The sequence below is a fragment of the Ostrea edulis genome, chromosome 1 (genome assembly GCF_947568905.1).
Source record: "Ostrea edulis chromosome 1, xbOstEdul1.1, whole genome shotgun sequence".
Lineage (NCBI taxonomy): Eukaryota > Metazoa > Mollusca > Bivalvia > Ostreida > Ostreidae > Ostrea > Ostrea edulis.
The window spans coordinates 36,045,453-36,066,350 of record NC_079164.1 but is presented as its reverse complement, the minus strand read 5'-3'; the positions used below and the strand labels follow the sequence as shown (position 1 = coordinate 36,066,350).

Genomic DNA, 20,898 nt, shown 5'->3' with positions numbered 1-20,898 from the left:
AAGAAAATAGACAATGCCTGTTGCTGAATCCCTTTCTTCTCATCACCCAAGGATTCTGATATTCCACAGTATAACTTGATTTCAAGTTTTGATTTTCATACCAACAACCAGAGCCGGAATATCTTGTTTGGATTTTATATGTAAAGTATATTGTTTCCAATAGTCGATTGTAGAAATTTGAAATAAAAATCAACAAGTTGCTGAAAGTATTTAAAATATATGATCAATTTTCATTTCAAATTGAGGATGGGAACAGTAGACAATTACAGTACTAGTTGAGCCATTATTTATATACAATTGAACTTCCATATTTTCAGCAATTTCCCCATAAAATGGGTACATATATTTTAGCGAGAGCCAATTTTAGAGACTTTTTAATTCCAAGAAAGATAACTATTACCTACAATACAAAATAAATTGTTAGCAATATTAAATTTTAGCGATCTCATCACCCTTGCAAATAATGCAGAAATTAAATCCTCGCTTAAAATTTTGTTTATACGATATCTTGAACCTTTGGATATCTCGAAAGTTTTTTCTCAGCTCCAATCGAGTTTGAGATAATGAGGTTTGGCTGATCTAGTATTAGTAATTACCTCCTCTTGATCTTCCAGTGTGGTTTCTGGGATTCGTTCCATTTTCTCGTCGGTTTCCATTACTGCTGCAGTGCTGGGATCTGGCATGCTGGGAAGCATGGGCGGGGGGTACTGATAATGGAGTTTGATTGCTTCAGGAATCTAATGGAAGAGAAAACCCACAACATAACAGACTGTAAAATGTTAGCATTAAACTATAGGATGCTTATCCATTAAAATGCATACTTTAAGCAGATGTATTAATCCATGTAGCAAAGCACACAATAATACAAGATGAGGTTATGATTACCGCTAATGATTTCCGCTTTGGGTGTTTTATTTTGATCCTAAAGGGGGGACTCTCTCTGTGGATTTTATTCATGAAGTTCAGTTTCACGGTGTGCTGATTGATGCGGCTATTGAACTTATCCCACAATTTTATGCGCTCCGTTAGACTGACCCCTTTTAATAAATGCTCATCCTGTGAAAAAAAATTCCAGCTGTTAATGGTATTCAAAGGCAAGTTGTTGAGGTCAACTTCAGGTAGGGCTGAAACAATTCACCGAAATATCGATAATGTTCAATATAAACACTCAACTCAATGTTAAATTTACTGCCTCGATTTTCGATTTGATACACTTTTTAGAATCGGGTTCGGTAAAATATATTGGCCTTGACCTGTGCATTTTATTTATGCATGCACGAGAAACAAAATGGTGTCCGATAAAGGTCAGACTGTCGCTAGCCTCAAGTCTGACAAAAACAATAATGTACTTAATCAGTTTAAAATACAGAGCCAACAAGCATCTTACCATTTGGCAGTTTGAAAACATTTTGCTTTTAAAATTAAGACTGTGACTCTTCAAAATTAAATTTTTCTTCAGTAAAATATATCGTATTAAAAATACTGAATCGTTGAATACACATTGCAATACATATCGTATCGTTTCAGCCCTATGGTTTAATTTGTTGAAACTTACGATGGCATTTTCAGGGTGATTTGGACACATCCATCGGTTGGTTGGGAGAGAAGTAAGTGGAGGATTGAGACAGTCCATGTGGTACAACAAGGGGCAGTAATCACATTGAACAAGTGCTCCTACACGGCAGCTCCTGCAAACCAGAAATATATTCACATACTGATACCAAACCATATCAAATAGTCGTCCGTCACTTAAGTTTCCTATCACAATAACAACAAATGTAACTCATTACTAAATGCATGATATAAATGCGTTATTTCTTCCAATAAGTCTATAATCACATTACTGTTTATAATGAACAATCTCCTTGAGAACAAATTTTACACCTACTTGCTGCAGTAGAAGCACAACTTGGCTGGTAGAGGCACCATTCCATTATCTAATTCATGAACAAACTTTTTATTCGGATTTCTGTCTTTGCCCCACCATTTCCTTTTACTTGAACCTTGAAATTTAAATTGAGTATATAAAGAAGGTATAATCAAGTTACTACATATCAGGATATACAAGTGCTCTGGAAACTTTTTTTTTTTGGACATGTTTTCAATTAGACTTAAATAATATCCTTAGTGTGTCAAGTTTTTAATATGGTGCATTACAATAACAATTGAAACAAGAGGCCTGTGGGCCACATCGCTCACCCGAGTCACTTTGGCCTGTATCTAAAGATTTTCCATTTATATTCTCATGTAAAATTTTGGTCCCTATTGTGGCCCCAACTTAACCATGGGGGCCATGATTTTTACAAACTTGAATCTGCATCATGTCAGGAAGCTTTCATGTAAATGTTAACTTCATTGGCCTAATGGTTCTTGGGAAGAGGATTTTTAAAGATTTTCCCGTTATATTTGTATGTAAAACTTTGATCCCCTATTGTGGCCCCATCCTACCCCTGGGGGGAGATGATTTCAACAAACTTGAATCTGCACTATGTCAGGAAGCTTTCATGTAAATTAGTACTTTCCTAGTCCTAGGCTCTTGAGAAGATTTTTTCCCTATATATTTGTATGTAAAACTTTGATCCCCTATTGTGCCCCATCCTACCCCAGGAGTCAGGACTTTAAAAACTTAAATCTGCACTATGTCAGGAAGCATTTATATTAATTTCAGCTCCTCTAGCTCAGTGCTTCTTGAGAAGATTTTTAAATGACCCCATTCTATATTTGCATTTTTGTGATTTTCTCCCCTTTCAAGGGGGCATGGCCCTTCATTTGAACAAACTTGAAAGCCCTTCACCCAAAGATGCTTTGTGCCAGGTTTGGTTAAAATTGGCCAAGTGGTTCTGGAGAAGATGAAAATGGGAAGTTTACGCCGACAGACAATGGACAAATTTTTATCAGAAAAGCTCACTTGAACCTTTGGCTCAGGTGAGCTAAAAAGGGGTTTGAAATTTCTTAAATTGTTGCTAAATGTTATATACTAAGCAGGGACATTAAGTCAGAAGGCTAACAAGGCCTAACATCATAATACTCTGGGGATAGACCCCCCCCCCCCCCCCCCGGGTCCAGGATGATGCGATACATAATTCAAGAAATCTCCCATAATACACCATATCTAGTGATGGGCAATCGGGGAAAAAAATAATTAATAGATGATCGGATTAATCGGATGCACCTTTTCGATTGATTAATTGAAAAATAATTGAATTTTATTCATTTCAAATTTATGGCATAAATATATTAAATTTATTTTTTACCCTAAATATTAAGTTAATTAGAATAAAATCATAAGATTGATTGATTGTATCTTGTTTAACCAGCAATGGTGATGTCTCCATATGGGTGAAAGATTCTCAAGAGGGACATTAAAAACAATATTCAATTTTATTGGACGATTCAGCTTCGTCAGCCATTTTGGGGTTTAGTTAAGTCGCGACAGGAATATTCGTATTCTTAAAAAAATATACCGACGTCAGCGATTTTCGAAATGGCAATCGATTATACACATCGTTTCAGTTATAGCGACCGACAATCAAAAGTCGGCGTTAATTGGTACATCACTAACCATATCTACATCAATCATACTTCATTGTGAATCATCCAGACAACAAAATTACATGTACTTTGAGATGTAATTAGGACCTGTACTTGGAGATGTAATTAGGACCTGTACTTTGAGATGTAATTAGGACCTGTACTTTCAAACACCACTAAAGAATAATGTTTTTACAATAGTTGTATACACATAAAACTGATTCCTACATCATAATACTCTTTCCTTGCTACTTCACTGACATACAGTCAACATTTGGTAAGAAGGACCCCACACTGTGTGTATTGTGGATAAAAACTAACATGCATTGGTATTATGATTTTCAAGCACAAGACCTTCATTCTTTCATCAAGTGCTATTCCGACCCTAAGTAGTGTACAAAAATCAGAATTTAAAGTACATGTACTACATCCTCCATGATTAGGGTATTTCTAGAAATAAAAACTACTCATGCCCTTCAAAAATGAGCAAGTTAGCACCTCAGATCTCCATAATAAGTCAGTTTACCAGGTAACGGTGTGGTGCAAGCAATGTCTCGGGGTAAATCAAACTGAACTGGGTTCATCATCTGAGCGGCTCTGGCAAGCCTCTGTAGGGGAGTCAGGTTTTCTGTAATGGATCCTTCCACCATCTCCTCAATGGCAGGGACTGGGGGTTGTGGTCGAGACTTTCCACGACTTGCATTACTGCTGTTGCTTTTGGTTGAACAGGCATCATCATCTTTTTCTTTTATAGGTGGCTGTATAACAGTACAGTCAACATTACAAATTTCTGAATAATAATTTTGATTCACATTCAAGATTCTCACCATTACGTAAATATGAATTTGTTTCTTGCAAACTCCCTCTCTTTCCACACACACACAACCACCTATAAATATTACACATAAATACACATCTTCCTCATTTCATTTTTGTTTACTTTCTTCTCTTTTGCCTGAATGGGTGAATTTAGAACCAGACAAACATAAATTCTTTTACTTTAAAGTAACAAGAAACAACTAGTTTAAAGAAATGAAAAATAATTTTTACTCATGCTATGCGATAAAAAGTAGGTCAGTTTACACGTTTTCATGGAAACTTTGTTTACATGATATAAAGAATGATGATCAATGCTCTTGCATTAGTTCATAAAACCAACTAATATAAACTCATGTAATTCAATTGCATTTACAACTATTAAAATAGTCTCCAATATTGTTTACATAAAAAACAGTAGAAACCATCTAATAATACATGTGGGTTATGTGACAAGTCGATACAACTACTAAAGGCAGGGTAAAATGGCGGTTTGATTACCGTTGACCATGATTCACAGGTGACCACTATATGAAGTTCTATTAGTAATTTATTTTTGTTTGATGTACTCTAACCAACATTTTTAAAAGTGGGTAGGTAGGTACTGCAAACAACTTTTACTTGCAACAATTTTATTTCACAATTTACCAGTTTCCACAACCAAGATAATCTTATAGACAAATATGAGAAACATTAAAAGATGATGAGAAATATGTGCAACGACGAGATTCTCGTTAAAATTTCTCGCATGCTAATAAAAGTTGGTTTACACTTTACAGTATTTATTTTTAGAATAATTCAAGTCATGAAAATTAGATTAACAAATTTCCTGATGTTTTCATTGAATACATAACAGCCAGAAAGATTTAATATTTATCAAACATTAAAGTCCTTGAAAGTCTAGCATTGCAAATAACCACTCACCTACTCGCAATTGCAAGTAATTTTATTTGTGGACAACCAGTTATGAAAATTCTCTTGCACACATGGCAAGTAAAAATTACTGGAACTTTTTCTGAATCCGAAAGTTTAATTAACATAAAAATTTCATTTCTGATAATATAAGGCCAAATAAAATAATATGTGTGGTTTTGGTTACACTCCCTTCAAAAATAGGGTAGGTAGGTAGGGATTTTATCTTCTTTTTTTTTAAATTTTTTTTTTTTTAATGATATGGAAACACAATTTTCTTTGACTTCTTTGCATGTACCATTTATATATGGTGTGATATATACCTATCAAAATACGGAAGTTCCGACATACATTGTGTACCCACCATACGTCATAAAATGCGAAAGAGTTCGACAAAGGGAAATAACTTTTGGGTAACTCGGAACTTGCGTATTGGTAGGGATGACCTTAGTTTTGACAATTCTTATATACAGTAAAATATCCGTATCTTGAATATGGTTTATCTCAAATATCCTGCTTGAGTCGAAGTCGACTGCTGGTCCCGGCCGTTTTCCCTATATAAATGATTTAAAAAACTTCTGATATTTTGAACACGGTAATCTCGAATACCCCGCTTAGGTCAAAGTAAATTCAAGGTCCCATGCCGTAAATTCACCTGGTTTATCTCGAAGTGCAATCAATTTTACGCTCTGCTTACCATACCTGGCGTCGCTAAGTCACACATTCACGTCCGCGGCTACACCAATTATAATGACTACTAATCCACGCTCGCCTTTTTCGAGTAGACCCAGGTCGCAATAATTGGTTCAACAGCTTGAAGGATTAGTGAAGCCTTCCAACATTACGGATTAAGTCCACCACCAATTATGAACTAACACGACCGATTCCAGGGATGGTGTTTTGAATGATACACGCTATATCATTAACATTAGGGCTGAAACGATATGCCCCCTTCACGATACGATACATATTGCAATACTTATGACACGATTCAATACTTTCAATAAAATACAATTTACAGAAGAAACCAATAATAACATTGAAGAAAAATTATCAAGATTCAAAATCATAATTTTAAAAGCAAAACTGCCAAACAGTGAGATGCCTGTTCGCTGTAGTTTAAACTGATATAGTTTATTATAATTTTCGTCAACCTCAAGGCAAACAACAGTTTGAACATTATTTGACGCTATTTTGTCTCTCATGCAGGTAGAAATAATATGTACTGGCCGAGACTGATGTATTTTACTGAACTCGTTTGTAATAAACGTATCGAACCAAAAATAGAGGCAATGAATCGAATATTGAATTGAGCGTTTATATTGAACAGTACCGATATTTCGGTGAATCGTTTCAGCCCTAATTATGTTCCCCAAACAAAGTTTGGGAACATATTGTTTTTACTCTGTTTCTTATTATTATTATTATGTTCCCCAAACAAAGTTTGAGAACATATTGGTTTTACTCTGTTTCTTATTATTATTATTATTCTTTCTTTATTCTTGTCACCCTTTTTTGTCCACGAGTGTTCTCAGAAACTACTGAAGGGATCAAGATGAAACCTTTTTAGGATGATAGAATACTCTATGTAGATGTGCGGAACGAACGTCATTTTGTCTGAAAATGCATGCATGTGCATTGGATTTTTTGTTTACAAACTTTGGAATTCGTCTAACTTTTTTATTTTTCAATGAAATCGTTTGATATTTATATTGCAGGTATAACTTGAGACCCTTAACCGTTTGGCATCGTCAAAATTTCAATTCTACACGCGCATGCACGTGTGCTTCAATTTGATTGGATAAGACAAAACCGTTTATAACTTTCATGTAAATTAAGGAAATTTAATGATATTTGCAGGATATGTAAACATTGTAAACATCTACAAATCTATGTTAGAAAATTTGAAAACGCGCATGCGCACACACGTGCATTTACATTTGAATATTCAATTCTTTCAATGACCATAACTTTTTTGTTTTTTGTCAAAATCTTTTCAAACTTGTATTGTATATGTATCTTGATATTCTTAACAAACGAAAACAGTCATAATAACTATCCGGCACGTGCATGCACGTGTGCTTAATTCTGATTGGACGATTTTCAAATCGCCATAACTTTCTTATAAATGATGGAAACAATATGAAATTTATACTGTAAGTATATCTATCAAATGTCTATTGAATGACATCAACATTGATGCTGAGTCATACTCACGTGCCCGTGTATGCACGTGCATATCCTTTCTTTCATTTTTCGGGTACTAAAATGGTCATAACTATTGAATTAAAAACTGAAACGAATTCAAATTTACCCTGAGGATCTATGATATGAATGTCTATAAAATGGTGTCAACAAATTTTCCATTATCAAAATCGTGTGCGCGTGAATGCGCGTGCATTGTAATTTTTTACGTCTAAATTTAAGTATTCGTCTATAACATTTTGAGATTGCAATGAATAGGTTTGAAAATTAGGTTGCAGGTATGTTTTGGGCCTATCAATTTATTAATAGTGTCAAAATCACTTCCCTGCGCGCGAATGCACGTGCGTTTAATTCTGATTGGACGATTTTGAAATCCCAATAACTTTCTTATGAGTGAAGCAATCGATACCAAATTCATATAGCAAGTATATTGTTCAAATGTCTATTGAATAGCATCAACAAAATTGCTGTGTGGTACTCACGCGCACGTGTATGCACGTGCATTGATTTCAGTCTTTGTAGTTTTGAGTTGCCGTTAATTTCTCGTTTTTCATTGAACAGCTGTGAAACTTCTCTTGTACTCATATAGTAAGACTTCTAATGTATCGAGATGGTCGAATTATTTATATCCACGTGCATGCACGTACGTGCACGTGCACAAAACTCTCAGATCTTTATAACTGATTTGAACTAGTATGAAATGGACTGAACGTTATAAGATAGTTATATATTCACATGCTACACACTTTGCAATGGTCAAAACAACTTGTACGGAAATAAATGTCACCACTTACTAAATGGGGGAATGTTTGGGGAACATCTGTAACGGTCCCCGTTACAATAAGTACTAGTTATTATTATTATTATTCTTTTTCTCCGGTACTTTTTTGTCCGGTAGTGTTCTCAGAAACTACAAAAGGGATCAATATGAAACTTTCCAGGATGATAGTATAGCGTTTGTAGATGTGCATAGTGATAGTCATTTTGTCTGCACGTGCATGCACGCGCGCGCACATGCATTGCAATTTTGGTACAAACAAGAGGTACTGTGAGCAATGCTCACTAAGAATACCCCCCGCTTACCCCAATCTCCCAAAGGGTGTTGGTAATAAGTATAAACTACCTCTTTTCTGAGTGTAAAAAACAAATGGCATGACAAACCGAACCATATTGCTACTTCGATGTCCAGTGCGCGTGACCTTTGACCTTTTGACCCCAAAATCGATAGGGAACATCTTCATCCCATGGGTAGTCCATATGTATGATATGGTGACTGTAGGTGGAAAGGATAACGCTTTAGAGCCTGGAAACCATATTGCTACTTCGATGTCCAGTGCGCTTGACCTTTGACCTTTTGACCCCAAAATCAATAGGGAACATCTTCATCCCATGGGTAGTCCATATGTATGATATGGTGACTGCAGGTGGAAAGGATAACGCTTTAGAGCCCGGAAACCATATTGCTACTTCGATGTCCAGTGCACTTGACCTTTGACCTTTTGACCCCAAAATCAATAGGGAACATCTTCATCCCATGGGTAGTCCATATGTATGATATGGTGACTGTAGGTGGAAAGGATAACGCTTTAGAGCCCGGAAACCATATTGCTACTTCGATGTCCAGTGCGCTTGACCTTTGACCTTTGACCCCAAAATCAATAGGGAACATCTTCATCCCATAGGTAGTCCATATGTATGATATGGTGACTGTAGGTGGAAAGGATAACGCTTTAGAGCCCGGAAACCATATTGCTACTTCGATGTCCAGTGCGCTTGACCTTTGACCCCAAAATCGATAGGGAACATCTTCATCCCATGGGTAGTCCATATGTATGATATGGTGACTGTAGGCGGAAAGGATAACGCTTTAGAGCCCGGAAACCATATTGCTTCTTCGATGTCCAGTGCGCTTGACCTTTGACCTTTTGACCCCAAAATCGATAGGGAACATCTTCATCCCATGGGTAGTCCATATGTATGATATGGTGACGGTAGGTGGAAAGGATAATGCTTTAGAGTCCGGAAACCATTGCGTCTACAGACGGACGGACAGATGGACAACCCGATTCCAGTATACCCCCCCCCCCCCCCCCACAACTTGTTGCGGGGGGTATAAAAATGGAAAATCAGAATATTGAAGGAAGCGATATAAAACCTAAATAGGATGATAGTATATCATTTGTACATATGAAAAATAATAGTTATTTTGTCAGCACGCGCACGCATGCGCGTGCATTACAAAATTTGTACACTAACTTTGGAATCAGTCTAACTTTTTTGTTGTTCATTGAAATGGCTTGAAATTCATATCATAGGTAGATATTGAGACCCTTAACTGATTTGCATGGTCAAAATTACCAATTTGCACGCGCATGCACGTGCGCTTCATTTTGATTGGATAATACTAAAACGTTTGTAACTATCTTATCTATGAAGCGAATGAGATGATATTCACAGCATACGTAGACAATATGTGTATCTATATATTGGTGTAGCAAAAAAATGCCAACGCACACGCGCATGCAACGTTTTTTAAATGTTCAATTTTTAAAGGACGATAACGTTTTTGTTTTTCGTCAAATTCTATTGATATTAATGGTTTAGATGTGTCTTGGTACTCCTTACAAATTGCTGTGGTTAGAAGTACTGCTCAGCACGTGCATGCACGTGTGCTGAATTCTGATTGGACGATTTTAAAATCGCTATAACTTCCTTATATTTGGTGGAAACGTTATGAAATTCACACTGTGGGTATATGATACACATGCCTGTTGAACGACATCAACAAAAATTTGGATTCATACACGCGTGCGCGTGTATGCGCGTGCAACGCTTTCTTTCATTTTTTGGTACTGAAATGACCATATTGAACTTACTACATGTAATTAAAGGCTAAAATAAAATGATTTTTTGCTATAGATTCACAAGTACATCACTTTTTAATTGGGGGAGGTTTGGGGAACATCTGTAACGGTCCCCGTTACAATTAGAACTAGTTAACATGTGGGTTAGATAAATGCACAAAATTGTCGAAGTGCGCTTGAAGGTAATGCTCATAATAATGATAATGCATTTAATAATACATGCTTCATCATTAAAACTACAACAGACATGTTGTTGAAGTTTTACAGCACTGGATTAAAATGTCTGATAATACAGAAGAACTTGTTCCAGGAATTCAGAGAATTGATCACCGCATTACTACAGAAGAGTTGCAGTTAACAATCCTCCAACACGCTGTACTTCAGGGACTTGAATGTTGTCAGAAAAGTTCATTGAATGAAACATTGTAGAACATTTCAAATATTCTTTGTAGTATTGTATAAAATAGCATGTGTATTAGTTGTACTTAAAGGACACTACGCACGTTTCCAAACTTTTTCATTTTTTCAGAAAATTTAAATCTTTTCATGACTAAAACTACTTCAAATGTGTTTTAAATGAATTATTTTGTGTAATTTTCAAGTTTGAAAGTGATGAAATTCAACATCTTGCGATATGCATATTTACTTTCACTATTTTACGCGCCATTACGTCTGACATCATATGCGCCCTCGGGTTTGAAAACATCCATTAGCCATTTCATGAACAGATTAGATTTAATCGACAAAAAAAACCAATTATCACATTAACGGCTTGTAAATAATATTGCATTAAGATGTTTTGTGCCGTGCTCGGGTGTACTAGATGTCGATAAAAAGGATTTTTCAATTTTTCGAAGGAAGGTTCGAGAAAAGAGACGTGGATAATTTTTTGTTGGTGCAAGAACTTTACCTTTAAAAAAACACCAAGTCACCTTTTCAAAAACCGCTTGGACAGGGAACCTGATAAACTGCTAGAAAATGGATATATCGAAGTTAAACACTACATAACTCTGTTCTGGTCTTCAAATTCAATACACACTCGGATCAATTAACCTTCACCTTGTAACAACATACCCGGTATAACTTGTGTTTCCAGTTTCTACCAACGGGTAGATTTACAAAAATTTTAAAGATACAAAATAATTGAACTTTTAATTATATAAATAATAGAATATTGTATTTCCTAACTTTAAACTGAATTATAAAACTATTTCCTCACTGAACTCCTAACATCTTGAGTGCGTCAGTATAATGCCGTGCTCCCACTTCCAAATGACGTGCAGATCACAATTCAAAAATAATAATAGGATTGCTTTAACAAAATGAAAATAATGTGATTTCCACTTTAAATTTGATGATTTTTATTGATTTGTGTGTTTTTTCTTTTCCTTTCCGAAATGCACCCATGACAGTAGCTTTGCCTAGGGTCTAGATGTCAACAATGTTAACATTGTAATTTGTCTAATCCCAAAATAATAATTGCAAACCAATTACAGATGTATAAAGGAATAACATTACCAAACAGTTTGTAGACAGCGACCCATATAAACATTATTCACTCGCAATATTGCTGATTTCAAACACGCTTTCCTCCCTATATTTGGGTATTTACATCGCTATAATGCATGCACTGGTGGCGAAAACATAAAACTCAGAAAATTTGTCAACATTGATTTAAACGTTGCCCGTGGTGAATAAATTATGCCCCTAAAAGCAGTTTATAATAATATCACACTACTTTCACAATCCGAAGGGCGCATGTGGTGTCACTGTACCACGCGACTACCTACTTCATTAACTCAACTTTTTGAAAACGGGGCTAAGATTTAAGTCTGTTTTGTGGTTAATTAGCGCAAAATTTCGGCGAATGAATTATTAGAATTAATTACTATAAGCATTTGTAAAGAAGACAAAATGCTTGTAATTTTGTGTACTTTGAAAACATGAGATGTGTCCTTTAATAAGATATTGTATTTAATAAACATTTAAAAGTTCTTTTTAAATATCCGTCTTTTGTTTCTTAAAACAACGCAATAGCTACATCCCAGTCGAGCCTGAATATCAGTAAAGTAAGCATACAAATTTGCACAATCATCTTAATTTTGAAACACATTGTGAATTCAATGGGATGTTTATAGATATAAAAAAAACAACGAAATGTTTGTCTTTGAAATCCCATAACATTATTTTATCAACTTATCAACTATAAGAAATGGCAACAGGGTTATTGTTTATAATGCAAATCCCATACTATGCATCAAATATCCTCCTTCAAAAAAATATATTCAAGATTGATTTTGGATATCTCGAACCCCCGGATATCTAAGTTTTTTCAAAGTCCCTCGGACTTTGAGATATATATATTTTACTGTATTAACTTTTTTATTTGAAATATATATTTTATTTCAAATAAAAAAATTAATCCAGAAAAAAAAGAAGAAATCAGTGCATTTGCCAAAATCATGTTTTTGAAAGTAGGAATAAATGATATTTCAACCAGAGTACTGTTTTCAAGCCCTTCCAAGTTTTTAAATCTATCCAACTTTTTCAAATAAAAAAAAGAGGAAGGTCATTGCTCGGTATATTCTAGCTGCAATAATGTTGCCCTCTCCGATTTTTTTTTTTTTTTTGGGAGAGAGCTAAAACTCCTTAGGACCTCCGTAATGGTGCAAATGCAGGAGTGATTCACTCCCGCAACATTTTCGATCATTCTAAACATTTGCTGACTTTCTTTACATAAATAAAATGATATTCTATGTTTCTTAGTCAATACATAAATTTACCACCTGCAACTTACTATTTGTGAGACTCTATTCTACCGCTTTCAACAATTTCGATATATTCCAATTTCTCAATTCATATTTGTGTGCCATGTTTGATGTACTGAAGTTTCAACTTCCGATTGTCAAGTCATTTGCATATGCCATATAAGGTAGTACTTACATCAATGGACAAGTGCGGAAGAGAAAGCTATTACGTCAGTATTAAAAAGGTTCAGATTAAATATCAAGTTCAAAAACGAACAGCAGAGTGTAAATTCTCTCTGCAACCATATGATTTTCCTTTCTTTGTCAAAGTGGCTCAAGTAACTACATTTTCGTGCAGATTGTCAATGTTTAAGTTTTTCAGTAGATCCATCTACCAGATCTCATGATAACAAGCATGGTGGAGCAGATGAAGAATTTTACATGCTGCACATGTTAAATGAAAAACACCTTTATTAGACATGCCCAAGCACAAAGTTGGTATTCTTTTTGGTGTAAACAACATTTGGGACTAATACACAGAGCTTATTATTGGTTATTCATAAAATTATTTTGCACCATTACAGAGATCCTATGGAATTGTAGCCCTATCCTGAAAATATCAGAATAAACAAGAGGTACTGTGAGCAATGCTCACTAAGAATACCCCCCGCTTACCCCAATCTCCCAAAGGGTGTTGTTAATAGGTATAAATTACCTCTTTCTTGAGTGTAAAAATATGGTATGCCTTTGTAGAAGAAAATGGAAGATATAGTCCGAACACAAATCCATGGTATAAACCTATAATTTTGACCTTGAGATCAAAGGTCAAGGTCATAAAGAGGTCATGAATGTACATGACACATAGTCTCATGTTGATATACCCATGTCTTATGGTACGATTATGTCAAAACCCAATAATAAATTTTGACCTTGAGGTCAAAGTTCAAGGTCATGAAGGTACCTGACACATTGTCTCATGGTGATACACTCATGTGTCAAATATGGTATGCCTATGTCAAAGAACAAAGAAGTTATGGCCCGGACACGAATCCATTGTAAAAAAAACCTTTAATTTTGACCTTGAGGTCAAGGTCATATGGAGGTCATGAAGGTACTTGACACATTGTGTCATGGTGATCCACCTGTGTGCCAAATACGGTATACCTATGTCAAAGAACAAAGGTTATAGCCCGGACATGAATCCATTGTAAAAAACCTTTAATTTTGACCTTGAGGTCAAGGTCATATAGAGGTCATGAAAGTACTTGACACATCGTCTCATGGTGATCCACCTGTGTGCCAAATATGGTATGCCTATGTCAAAGAACAAAGAAGTTATGGCCCGGACACGAACGGACAGAGTGATTCCTATATACCCCCGGAACTTTGTTCGGGGTTATAAAAAATCGGATAGGGCTACATTATTGCAGTGAAGTATATTCAAACAACCTGAAATTTGCACTATTGTTTATATAAGCACTCTTTAGTTCTAAGTCACTTTCTGTCTAATGTTAGATGGCTTGTAGTAAGCATTTACAGAGTCAGCTTAGCATTTAGCAGTATCTATATATTGACTATGAATGAACTTACAATCAAGCTTCACCTGAGGGAAAATGGGTCAAAAACCTATAATATGTATAGTGGTATATATTATGCACCCTTTCTCATAAAAGAAAATCTTGAAAAAAGTGTGCATTATATTCAGCAAAATACGGCAACTGATTTCGGAAACAGTCAAAAAAAATTTAGGCTCGGGGGGTAAAAACTAGGGGCGGTCAGGTAACCGGAACCACAAATTATATTTTTTTATTTGGCCTAAGGGTATGAACTGCAACATTTCATGTCAGCATACTTCATGAAGCAAGTTAGGGAAGCAAGAAGTGTCGCAGTTCATCCCCTCATGTATTTTCAAAATTGCAGTTCATTTCTTATATTTACATTCTAATTTCTTTTCTGTTGTTGAAATAAATTTACTTATCTATCAAGCTTCATACATGTATTGTTTACAACTGCAATGCATTTAAGAGGAAATGGCTCTCATTACAATATGATTATTTATTTCTGAAAAACTCTGGCGGACTGGTAAATTTTTCTGCGGACTGATTGAAATTATACCCTATCAGTCTGGCTGGACTGGTGACATAAAAAGTTAGTTTCAAGCCCTGTATATAGTTAGAATCTGTAATTCATGTTAACATAATAGAGGGAATCTTGATAGCATGTCTACACACACATAGCTGTAAAAATCATCATTTAATTTGTAAAGCCTCGAATCATTACATACTTCTGGTTTGGGAGGAGTAACTTTACATCTATGACATCGCCATTCTCCAGGTGGAACATCATCCTCTTCCAACGGAGGATCACTGTATGAGAAATAGTGCAAATTAGTCTTTCGACATTCAAAAAAGAATATTTTAAACAAGCTTTCCTTCAGTGCAAATTTCTACCATGATAATTCAACAAGTTTCAAAATTAATTTTCTCCGTTAAAAATATATGTGTATTCAATAAACAAAATGCCATGGTGATGTTCAAACATACTGGCACTGTAAATGGAAGGCTGCAGGACACCAATCACAGCATAACAGATCTCCTCCCTCTTTACAACTGTCACAGCTATCATGATTGACAGCTCGCCCCTGTCTTCTACTCTCCCTTTCTTTCCTTCTTTGACGACGCAATACTTCATCACTTACAGGTGGAGCCACAAGCTTTTGTATTTGCTGAAGAAATTACAAAAACTGATTGATGTATATGCATTTCCTATACGTAAACACATTTTTCTTCTGCACATCTTGCTTTCGAGCGAAAATCATTTGTAGAAATAATTTAGCTCTCAAATAAAAACAATGACGATGCTATAATTATTTTCTATGAGAGTAGTGTCTTTTATTTGCAAATTTATCAATATAATAATAAAAGATGAATAGCGCAGCGAATGGCCGCCATGACGGTTTTTTCATGCTTAGGATAGTGTCCACATGCACAGAAAGAATAAAATTGCAACGGTCAAAACTTTATTCGATTCTTTACAAACCTCCATCAATCCACCAGAGGTATCAAGATCATACTCCACCGTTGCCATTTTCAATGCCAAGTCTTAATTGTGGAACTTCGTGAATATTCTTCTCTTGCTTAGATACCCCAAAACACCATTTTGTCGTGCCAAGGCACAAAAAGATTTCGCAGTAAACTTTCTCGATATTCTGATAATTTCTGTATCAATAATAACCGAAATTCATATATATAACATAAAAATAATCGTTGATAAAAATAGGCTGTACAGACGATTGCACAAGGCTTAGACATGTAAGAAAATAGCTAAAGTTTCGCTACTTCTCCAAAAACTTGGCGCAAAATGTCGGCCATTGATAAAGCGCATGCGTTCATCCGGGAGATTGGATTATTGCACAGGCGCAGAACCGGGCGGAAGTTACTAAGGTGAAGGTCATGTTGAACAGGATTTTGGCGGGAAATGCCTTTAATATGAAAACCTGTAAGCGTTTGTAAAATCAGTAATTCTTACCCAATCTGCACAACATTTACATCATGGGAAAAGAGGTTATAGGAATTTACCTTAATTTGTGCATAGAATATGTTCCACAGAACAAAAATGCCAAATTTCAACGAAAGAAAATAAATATAGGCCTATTTTCCTTGGCTAGGCCTAGATCAATGTGATGAAGAAAAAAAACCAAAAAAAAAAACAAAAACCGAAGTGGTTCCTTTTATGGTAAACTATTCTCGATTTTGGTTAACCATCAGAAAAACACATTAATTCTGCATGATCAGGTGAAAGAAGTAGGTACAGTTTCTACTGTCATCTGGCGCAGAAAATAGATGATTTCAGTACAGGGGTCCCAAAATCTGGCATTCAAATAAGGAATATATAAGCAAATCAAAACTAGGTTTAATTTGATCCGAAATTGCTTTGTGTTGTATGACAGGAGCGTGAAGTTGGCATAAAATTGCCAAAATCAATGAAAAATTTCATAAATTCAGGGCGTTTTCCTTTCAGAAAACATATACAGCCCATGCGTCGAGCAAATTCATATTCATGACAAATACATTTTTCGTCTTCTCTTAATACACAATATATATTAATCGCATTTTGCTCGACGGATGGGCACACCTTTTCCTAAGCAATAATCTGGATAAAATTTAACAGTTATTAAACTCTTTTTAAAAAATGGCGGGAAAAACTCTTATTCATGACGTAATAATCGAATTCCAACCTTATTTTCATAGAGTTTTTTTTACACCATCTATTCCGACACAATGTACATCTCGACAAAAAATATCTCCCAGTGCAAGTGGGATTAGTCAGGTTTCACTGTACTGCCTTTAAAAACAGCAGAGTTCTGATCCTGTAATGATTTATTTTATTGGAATTTGCGTGAATGGAGAGTGAAACGAAGCATAATCAAGTGTGGGTATCTTAAAACTTCATTGTGTCCACAAGAAATCAATATAGTATGGCAATGGACGTTGTGTCCGATGTTCAAGTAGCTTCCCTGATATCTATTGAAGCAATTTCACTTTTTATGCCCCGTGATTGGAGATTCGGGGGGCATATATAGCTTTTGGTCTGCCCGCCTGTCCACAAAATGTTGTTAGTGATTGGGCTTTCATATTTCACACGTGTGTCCCTATAGACGAGACCCATTTTAAGTAACAAATTGTTTGACCTCATATCCTTGACCTGTGAGTTTGACCTACTTCTGAAAAACTTTTAATAACCTTGGCCATACCTTTTGAATGGTTAGTGATAGGGCTTTCATATTTTACATGAGTATTCCTTATAACAAGACCTTTCTTTGGGTACTATAAATACTTTGCTGCCATATCCCAGATAGCAAGCTAACATTGGCCCAACGTAATCAGTTACATTGGGCCAATGTTGGCAAATGACGTTGGCCCAATGTAATTTTGCTCATCGGCCCAATGTTGGCCCAACGAGTTGGGCCAACGTTGGCCCAATGTAATGCAAGTTTTCTCATGACATTGGCCCAACATTGAATCAATGTTGGCCCAATGTGTGTGACATTGGGCCATCGTTGGCCCAACGTTGGCCCAACGTCATAAGTAGCCCTGTGTTGTGTTCCTTTTTCGTATATTAGCCCAACATTGAATCAACATTGACCCAGTGTGTGTGATATTGGGCCATCATTGGCCCAACATCATACACAGGTTGGCTTAATGTTGTGTGCATTTTCTAATGATATTGACCAATCACTGAAATAAAATTGGCCCAATGTTTGCCGAACATCATATACACATTTGGTTATTTGTTTTGTTTTTTCATTTAAGCAATAAAATATTGTATTCAAATTTTAGAAATGATTCCAATTTGCAGATGAATTAACTAATCTCATAATCCTCCTTCAATTACAATATAAGGTTGACCACTGTTAGAGCTCAGTAGAAAATCTATCCATTTTTTTTAAAATCTCCACCAGAGACATAAGGATTATTCAACTTCTACACATTATCAAAACAAAATAAAAGACATCTAATGAATTTAATTTGTGTTAACAACTGGTCAAATGAAAATATGATTAAAACAATAAATGCATTCCAGTGTAAACAAGTTAACTTTGTCTCTTTGTCTGATACATGTGCATACACTTTAATTCTTCCACAATTATGAATCACTGTCCTCTGTTGCATTCTGGGAGCTTTGGTTTCTCTCTTTTTCTTTTTTTTCTTTCCTCTCTTTCTTTTCGACCTCCTTCACGGTCACATGCGTACCGGAACCACTCTTTGATAACATTGTTTATCTCATTGTGTGTTGCGTCTGCACATAATCGGTTTGCTCGAGCAGCTCCTTTCAATAAAAGTCAAAGTATTAACCTGTGGCTCTGCTTTGAAATCTGAAATATTTAACTGATTTGAGATAGATATACATATATAATGTACTTACATTTCCGTATATGTATGCCAGGACGTATTACTTTAATCTGAATTCACAATAAAAACGATTCCCCGGAATAAGTTTTCCTTTTTCAGTTGCCTTGTTTCACGTTATTCCTCAGTAAAACTCCGAGATTAGCTAGAATGCTGGACGCGTAAAATAGATACAGGATTGACCATCCCAACATATCAGATATCAAGATTACCATGGAAACTGGCCAGTCTCAAGCTGTGAAAAACTCTGTCCTAATTGCTTGGTCAGTAAATGTGCTCTTATCTTAGAATCTGCTTCCTAAATCCAACACTTTAGAGCATTTATGTAATCTTTGCATGTGTTAAACCTTTCTCTTTTGAGTTCATTCTTTTGATATGCAAGGTTAATTTTCATCCCTGCACAAATGATAATTGAATGTATGTTAATTTTTTAATATGTTTTCTAAAAAAGAAATCAATTATGTATGCATATATTTTACAAAAATTATAAATATTTCAAATCAATTATACATTCTATATATACGTAGCTTATTTTAATTAACTCATCATCCTCTTCTTCAAAACATGCGAGTCATGCGCATTTGTGTGTGCGTGTGTCATAAATATAGATATCAAAATCTATTTTTTAGTCGAATTTCATCACAATCTTACAATGTTGGCCCAATGTTGTATTCCCAACTAACCTCGGTACCAGTATGAAAGTGATAAGTTGACATTGGCCCAATGTTGGGCCAGCATTGTGTTGACAACATACTCCGGCAATTAATTAGTCACAATATTACAACGTTGGCCCAATGTTGGGCCAATGTTGTATTCCCGACTAACCCCGGCATCAGAGTATGAACGTGATATGTTGACATTGGTCCGATGTTGGGCCAACGTTGTTTAGCCAACGCCAACCATCGGCCAACGGTCCAACCATTAGCCAACGTTGGGCCAACGTAGTCATGCTATCTGGGATGGGGTCATCGGTGTTTCATATAGGTTTTAGATGGTGACCTTGGTAAAACATGAGCATGCAGCGACTGTTTTTCTAATACAGAGTTAATGCTTGGCCATTTATTAATGATAGAAAATGACTTCTTTGACCTCAGCCAAATGACCTTTGCTTAAGGAACAACACACCAGAAAAATTTAAATATGGATGAAAAGTGGAGGACATTTTGAAAACTTTTAATTTTTAGTTAATTTTTTTTGTTTAAAACCATTGCTGCACTCAAAGCCACGATTTACAGACCAGCAGTCAACACGTTAACCGATAGCTGCAGAACTGTAGCTCTCTGAGAAAATATTGGGACAGATCTGATCTGTTCCAATATTTTCTCCGAGAACTGCAGTTCTGCAGCTATATAGTTAACTGACTGAGCTACCCAATAAAATGTTATTACAAATATTGCCGATACTCATATTTTCATTTGTGTTTTAAAAGGAAGTCAGCCATTATGACAATGTAGTATACCTCCTTAAGGTTACTACACATCACGAAGCCAAAGGAACCTGTGACTAACTAGGAGTCTCTAGTGTCTTGCTATAATAAAGCAATAAGAAGATAATTTTTTAACATTTAATTCTATTGGTGACCTTTACGATAATGACCGTTGCTAACATCTCTGATGGCTCACCTGAATTTTTTAAACACTTGTTTACTAGTGACTTTGGCATGACCTTGGATCACAATCCCCTAATGACAACAAAACTTCATTACTTATATTTACATCAACACAAACTCAAATGACTGTAGAAAGTATATATATTTTGGGGGGGGGGGGGGGGGGGGGGGGGGGGACTAAAATATAAGTTATGGAAGTTAGCAAATTATAAACGATGAATTTCTTCTACATGTACTTTAAGTTTCTCGGTTGACAAGACTCTAGGACCATGTAGATGAAAAGGAGTGTTCCAGATTAGCTAAAA

General features: G+C 35.6%; 1 protein-coding gene and 1 long non-coding RNA gene across 2 annotated transcripts in view; both read right to left on the bottom strand.

Annotated features, from left to right (window-relative positions):
• Positions 1-16,488, bottom strand: part of LOC125658071 (PHD finger protein 12-like) — a 34,715-nt gene extending 18,227 nt beyond the window's left edge. The window contains exons 1-8 of the mRNA XM_048889153.2: positions 16,115-16,488; positions 15,619-15,800; positions 15,360-15,441; positions 4,058-4,289; positions 1,889-2,003; positions 1,556-1,688; positions 886-1,056; positions 597-737 (exon numbers count right to left, since the gene is read on the bottom strand). Coding sequence (XP_048745110.2) covers positions 597-737; positions 886-1,056; positions 1,556-1,688; positions 1,889-2,003; positions 4,058-4,289; positions 15,360-15,441; positions 15,619-15,800; positions 16,115-16,162 — 1,104 coding nt within the window. The 5' untranslated portion in view covers positions 16,163-16,488. The remainder of the gene's footprint in view (positions 1-596; positions 738-885; positions 1,057-1,555; positions 1,689-1,888; positions 2,004-4,057; positions 4,290-15,359; positions 15,442-15,618; positions 15,801-16,114) is intronic.
• Positions 16,489-18,584: 2,096 nt separating this feature from the next.
• LOC130049486 (uncharacterized) lies at positions 18,585-19,937 on the bottom strand. Its single transcript, XR_008798002.1, has 2 exons — positions 19,001-19,937; positions 18,585-18,904 (listed from the first exon to the last, which is right to left on the bottom strand). It is a non-coding gene; the product is annotated as an uncharacterized LOC130049486 (long non-coding RNA).
• Positions 19,938-20,898: the final 961 nt, after the last annotated feature.